General features: G+C 41.1%; 1 protein-coding gene across 1 annotated transcript in view; it reads right to left on the minus strand.

Moving 5' to 3' along the window:
• Positions 1-2,834: 2,834 nt before the first annotated feature.
• The window catches only part of LOC104623253 (transmembrane protein FLJ37396), a 34,295-nt gene continuing 29,679 nt past the window's right edge, over positions 2,835-7,450 (minus strand). Inside the window, 3 exon segments of the mRNA XM_010290292.1 lie at positions 2,835-3,008; positions 3,887-3,977; positions 5,275-5,430. Of these exon segments, the coding sequence (XP_010288594.1) occupies positions 2,835-3,008; positions 3,887-3,977; positions 5,275-5,430 (421 nt within the window).

Consider the following 7,450-nt stretch of genomic DNA (forward strand, 5'->3'; position numbering starts at 1 on the left):
TCCTCCTAAGTACTGACTAGGCTTGGGTAGTGCCAGCTTGCAGATGGGTCTACCAAAGAACATCTTTGCTCTGCTGTAGTAGAAAATGGACTTATGACCCAGAGAACAATTCTTCCTGCATTAATACAACATGCATTAAAAAAAACAGTGGTCAGCAACTGCCTTAGAAGTAAATGGGCAGACACAGTGTTATTTCTGACGGGAGGACATAATTCCTGAGAAGTACTTCAGCCTGTAATCAGTCAGTACAGAGAAGTTGGGCACTGAGGTTACAAATACGTGGGATTTTGCCATTCTGAAGGTCCTAGACCAGTATCAAACAGGCTTGTCTACATGAGGGTTTACTGCATGCTGAGACTGGGTCGGTTAAGCCTGTGCCCTTCATGACACAGCCCAGGGGTCTTGGCTATCAACCATCCAGACCAGGGTGGATGTTGCAGAGCACACAGCTCCCTTGGCATCACGCAACCAGCCCTTCTTCACATGGGCTGAAGGGAGACGCCATGGGCCTGTGTGGGGTGGGCAACCATACCACCCACGGCATTGGTGAGTCCCTCAGTGCAGACACAGCCTGTGACACCCTGCAACCATCTCCCTTTCCTATGTAAGGAGGTCATACAAGATTTTTTCCAGTTTTACATGTTAATCTAGAATAACAGATGCATGACCTTCTTATCATTGCCTCTGTCGGTTGTATTAATTGTCCTCTGTGTTTGAATTTGATTAGCTAATATCTACTGAATGTAAATCAGCAAAAACTGATCCAGAACGGCTGCAGCAGCCATTAAATGGTTCACAGAGGAGAGGAGATATCTGAAAACAAAAAATACAGTTGCTGCTGTTCTGTGGAAAAGAAACCATTCAGTATTTGGACAGTAAAAGAGCACCAAGTGTTTGGAAGATCAATCCTTTTCAACTGGGGTTGAAGAGCTATTTCCAGAGTAAGACTGCTCATGTTTATCAGCAGAAACACACACCACCAGCACTTTGTATGGCAGCGCAGAGTATTGATTTGGGAAAAATACTGAGGTTGCTCAGTTCCACTGAGGATTTCAGTGCTGCAGGATCTGATTAGAAATGAAGATGGGGAATCTCAGACTTCTCTGCGAGAGGGAACGGAAATCAGGCACTGGGACGAACTAGACCGTGGCCAGCCCTGGGAGGCTGCACAACTGGCCATCCAGCTGCCAACGCCTGGGTGCCCACCAAGCGGCTGCAGAGTGCAGCAGCTCCCTGGGGCACAGCCCGTGGGCTGCCAAAAGTTGCATGAGATCAGTGGTGCGAAGGGTTCCTGTTCAGCAGCAAGCAGGCAGCTCTGGCTGCACGACATTAAGCTTTTTTCTGGTGGGCTGTCAGGATATCAGTTTGGGCCAATGGATCTCAGCTGCATGGTGCAGTATCACTGTCCTGCTCATGTTGGGACAGGATGCAAGCCATGCAGTGGTGAAACAAGTTTGTGCTGGTGCAGTTGACAGTCTCTGGGGGGAGTGTTGGTCCTAGGAGCTCCCTTACATTCAGCTCCAGTGTAAGGAAAGAAAGCGTGTAGGACACTACTCTAGGAATGCAAATTCATGCTCATGCATGAGACATCTTTCCCACCCCACACTGCAGCTCTGAGTGACCCAAAATGAGACAACAGCTCTCTAACAACTTTTGAACCTCTGACTAGTTTTAAATACATTTAAGAACACATGTAAGATACATGTAAGAACAGATGTCTTAAGGGTATAAAATTCCTCCCAGTTCTGCAAAATCAGCATTCAGCTAGTGAGGAGAACCCCCTGCTCAGGTAAAAGGCAAGGAGAGTTTGTTCCCTAGCCATTTTTCTTGGCTTGGTCAGCTCCCACGAAGCAGTGGCCAGCTGGACTCCCAGCATGACAGCCAGGCAGTCAGCACGTGCACGGCTACGAACCTGCTGTAAAACACAGTGCTTCTTGCCCAGCTAAACAGCAAAACATAGGCACTTCCCATACACAGCAATGAGCTGAGGTTACTGCCTGGTGGTAAAGGACTGAGCATGGGAAGCATTGAGGATGCAAGCGGGGACTGAGGGGGAGTGGATGTGGTATCCTAAGAAACATGGAAAGAGTTGTCAATATAAGCACAGAAAAGGCAAGACAAGCTGTAAAGAATCTCTGCTTATAAATCCAAAATTGCATAGGAGGTCATTTAGCTCATCACTGTAATGCAGCTGTCTCTGGAAGAGATACAACAGCTGCATAAGAAAATGCAAAACAGAGCCCTACAACAGTTTAGCAGGTATGAAGCAAAGGCAGCTCCTGAGCACCATATCTTAAACGTAGGATGAAAAAAAATGCCAAAAGTAAGGTTAGAAACAGTAATGGCTTGGTGACCCTGGCAGGTTGCTTTTGAACCAGCATTGTGGCCTCAGGCTGACATGAATGTTTCCTGTTGGAAATAGTGTTGACCATACTTCTCTTTTCAGAAGACAGGACAAATGAAAGCAGCAGGAACTGATGGTTTCACCATCCCAGAAGAATGCATATTTCAAAGTCAGGTTGTGATTGCTAGCCTTACTGCATACCATAGGCTGTAAGACTTCACCCGCCTTTTGAATCCAATTCATCTCCAATCTCTTTCAGTCCTCTCTTGAAGCGTATTTTTAGCTATGGTCCATCACTTACCCAGCTAATAGACTTTAAATAAATCACTGACGTGACACCATTTATTTTTATGTCATATGTTAATACACAATTGCTGCAGTTCCTGCAGTCATCAGTGATGCTGTTCCAAGTGTTGCTCAGGACTACCACCCAATTGATTAAAAGCAGAATTAACAGATACCCTCTTTGGGCTAAGTCTGACAAAACCCATTACTGGTGCAACGTGAGGAAGAAGATGCTGCTAACCTTTATGTCCAGGGTATGGGGAGGCTGGACCAAGCAACAAAAGGAGGCTTGTTGAACAGCTGCCAAAAGAGCATTTTTCTGAATGACCTGATAGGCCAGGATAAGTTGCATGTTCCTTATTCCAGATGCACACAAGAGCTAAGGAGAGGGAAAACAACATGTTAGCCATTTCCCCTGCCATTTAAAAGGCAGGCTGCTTTACAGACATGTCTCTCTGTCTTGTACTACTTTAGCAGCTTAATTTAATTAAAGGAGGAGTAAGGGAGAGCATTCTATTATATTTGTATTCGTTGGTATCATTGAAATGTGACTGAATGTAGAGATCAAGGAAATATTTCATTCATCTGTATTTAGTGAGTTGTATTCTCAGCTCTACTCTGTAGAGCAGGACAGTGCCAGACAGTGCAGCCAAGTGCAAACAGGCTGGGAAAGGAGTAAACACCAAATAAAACGTGTTTGTTTCTCCTCGGTAAATTTTTAATTACATGCCACCCTGCTGCAGAGTATGGGTCATGACTGAGTTGGTGGCAAGAAGGAGACTTCGCAGAGGGATTTAAAGAAGAAATCTCCATGTCCTGGCACTGTGCGATACTGTTTTTATACACTCGTACAAAGAAAAAAGGACTAAGTATGCAAAATAGCATTAAAGACTAAGGTAGTTTTCTTTCATTACAGAAGTCTCTATGCCATATGTCGTTACTATGTGTGCGTACAGCCACACACAGGCATTCTGCTTTATTTAACAGAGTTCCTCAGACTAAATTCTGATGACTTAAAGAGTTTAATCCCAGTAAGGATTCCTGGATTAGGTCACATTAACAATCAAATTTTCAGTGCAATTTTATGAAGTTAATTATAAAACAGTAGACTAAATCATATTATCTCTCAGAGAAAGACAAACTCGGGAGAAGTTTACAGTGTCTAGTAAACCCATAATTGAGGTAATTTCATACTCTAGCAAATAAATAATAACATAATACACATTCTTTGCTTATTCTGCAAATTAAATCATTCACCTGCATAACACCATCTCTTGTACGGAAACTAAACTTTCCAATATGACTGTCAATTTCTTGGATGCTTAGTAGCAAGCTAGATGGAATATATCTGCAATGAAAGCAAAATTATCTATAAACGTGGAGTATGACAGAGAAAGAAGCCAAACTGAGGATGAAAAGGTAATAGTGATAAATTCAGAAATACTTTTAAATTCTTTCCCCCTTTAAATTTAGAACACAAAATGGAATTAGTCACTCTAGTACCTAATTTAGTGATCTTGGGGTGTTGCTTAGTTTTCAGAAGTAGTTTTGTAAGAAAAAGAATATATCCTGTGACGTTTTGTGGTTGATGTTACAATGACTCATCAGCTCCTTCTAGATGGGCTTGGTCTAAACCAGTGAAAAATCTGCTTGTTCAGTTTAATCATGCCTTGTTTCACATATTGGTTCCTAATGTGGTTTTCTGTGCTGCTGTACTGTCTTCTGGGCTCTGATATCCATCACTGCCTCAATTCAATTAGGAGCTGAAGTTTCATTCCAGGTTGCTTGCAAGTGCTAAACTTGTCTGGAAAAGCCCCGTTTTCATGGTGTGCAAGTGAATAGGTTGCAAACAACAGCATGGGACTGCAGGTGGTATACGTACAGGTCGGAAGGGAACCCTACTGCCTGTGTTAGCCATAGGGAACGACTGACAGGATGCCCCCCCTGAATATAGTAAGATAATTCACAGGTTATTCCCTATTTTCCTCCTAAACCTGGATCTAAAATACACACAAACACACACACACAAACTGGTGTATTTATATGTGTGTGTATATGCCGATATTTACCTACATTTTAAAGAGTAAATCAAGGCAACTGTAAAATCTACTTGTTCCAGTCACTTTCCTCAGGGGAAAAGCAAAGATAATAAACAGTGTTTTCCTTGTGCAGAGGTTGGGTCTAGTAGTCACTGAGTTGAAAAACAAAGATCAAAGATGCCACTTCATGAAGTGCAGTATAACTCTAGGAGAATAAGTTTTCTTTGTGCCTAGAATAAGGACTTTATTCACAACAGTTTTTGAGCTCCTGTTTTGCTACCTAATAGGGGCAATCACTTTCAGGCCAGCCTCATTAGGCATCTCTCTCTTTGACAGAAAATGCACTTCAGTCCCAAAACTGCCAGCATTCCACACAAATTCAGTGTCTCCTCACGTTCACTGCTCAACAGCTTTACATTAGCATCATTCAGGCCCAGAGTGTGTACAAAAAGGAAAAAAATCATGCAGCATTTTACATTTTCTGACTGAATAATTTTATGTGTTTCACACGCTGAAGTTTTTGTGGCTTATATGTGAGCCTAAGCAGAATAAAGGCTTGATCCCATCCAATCATGCCCTGTGAAACTCAAAAAAAGTTCAGTCTACCTGTCAACACAGTTGTCATCTTCCAACAGAGAGGTAATGAATACTGGTGGGAGGTGGCCTGCTTTCTCCCTGTGAGATGCAGATTCAAAGAGCACAGGCCTCAGGTACAAATGGAACTCCCCAAAACCTGTTTCCATTGCAAAAGCCTTATATAACCTAGAAACAAAACCACATGGATGCATTTGAAAAATTATCTTTCTTCCTACTGTAGGCAATGTGATGGCTTTTCTCATGTAGTATAAGATGGTAAAAAGAAAGATTTTGACTTTTTGATACAGACTGCAAAGGAATAAGATACTCCCTTGCTTCCGCCTCACATATAAGGCAGGTGTTTTACCACTCAAGATATCAGGTCGCAGAGAAGCTATGTTGTGAGAATGTGATGAAGACTCAAATAGGACCTAGAAGACTTAGTTCTTTAAAATTAGGTAGCATTTCCTGCCAGCAAAGTAAGGTAAAGAAAAGGGGAGGAGACAAAATAATATATGAAAGACACCATGAGCATCGATCAATAATCATATGGAGCGCAGCCAAAACCAACCCTAAGGTCTTAAAACAAAGAGTTCTCTCTAATTATTATAAATGTTGCTCTCTTAGTGGACCAGTATAGACATATGAATAGCCTGTACAGAACAGATATCAGCACACAAACCAGCTTATTAGTAGTGTGCAAAGGGGAAAATAGAGAAAAAGAAAAGATATTTAAAAGGTGACTGTGTCAAACAAAAACAGAAAGAAGCAAAATTCAGACTAAAGCTGCACTGTCTAGCTCTACTAATCTACCAAAGGATGTCCCTTTTCACGAGATGGTAGAAGATGAACACTGAGGCACAAAGAGAAGCAACAAGGGCTTTAAAGAAGACTACACACAATGTAAATGTGGACTGTTAGATGTAAATGATCTTCCACTCCAGGCATGGAGAGACAGTCAAGTAATGGGAGCAATTCTGGCAGGTTCCCCCCAAAAGTCTGATAGAAGTTATGGTATTGGGAAGACGAATCCACAAATGTGGGTCCACTCACTTCATTTTACTCTGCATAGCAGGAAAAAGGATTACTAACCTTTCTGATGTTTCAGTCTGAATCTGAGTCTCTAACAGTTCATATTACAATGAACTGTGAACTTCATCACATCAAAAGAAGATAAAAAGTAGCCCCTCAGAATGTTACACTGAATAAACTATCTATGTTTATACTGGTATTTAGACTGACTTAACCATCTTCAATGAAATAAAGATAAATTTATGCCTAATGGCCTTACATATGCATCATGAAGTCTTACTTTTTTGTCATAACTTTCCTCTGAATTCCCATCCTTTACTGGAAAAATGACAATTTATTGTTACTTTTCAGGTATTTCTAAGCATGTCACCTCAGAGGAGTATGTCCTTTCGGCCCTGTTCCCAAAAGAAATGCAGCCGTATAACCACCCAGTCTGCTCACCCATATTCTCTGAATAACTTTTAAATCAGTTGGTGAATATTAATGAAATCTGACAGAGACAGGGCTTTCAAGATATTAAGTTCCTACAGGTTTCATGAAAAAAGCCGACTGCATATTGATTTTTCAGCTGAGTGAAAAGTTGCAGTGTAACATTATCCCTCATTAATTACCAGAAAAAGTATGTGTGTGTGTATATGTGTACGAGTGAAGGAACACAGAGATAATTCAAGCAGCAGCAGAAGTTTAACTAGAATCTGTATTTTATTAGAGACCTGAGTACCCAAACAAGAAACAAAAATTGCAAAAAAACAAGACCTTCTTGCTTCAGGGAATTGCTTGGGCTGAAGTAAATTAACCTGTTTGCTAGTTTGCCCAAGAAAGTTACAGATATCAAATTATAGCTGTTCAAGAAGTTCTTATTTTAATGGAAAAGGTTGTGACAGAAAATTAGGATTTCCACCAAACTAAGTTCGAATGGTTGTGGCTTACATATCTTAAAGATGACTATGTTTATAGCTGGTGAAAATAAATGCTGCTGACTTTTTGATAGACATTCTAAATTTTCAAGAAGAAAGCTAGAGAAAGTGTTAAGATAAAGAAAAAGCCACGACTGGAATGTCATCCATCCAACACACACAGCTTTACTATTGCAAGCAATCACATCCTACATATCCTTTTCATAAATGAATCAAGCCTCATTTTCAAATTCTTAGTTTTCTACCCTTTGCTCTTT

This window comes from Phaethon lepturus, unplaced genomic scaffold (assembly GCF_000687285.1).
Source record: "Phaethon lepturus isolate BGI_N335 unplaced genomic scaffold, ASM68728v1 scaffold2667, whole genome shotgun sequence".
Taxonomy (NCBI): domain Eukaryota; kingdom Metazoa; phylum Chordata; class Aves; order Phaethontiformes; family Phaethontidae; genus Phaethon; species Phaethon lepturus.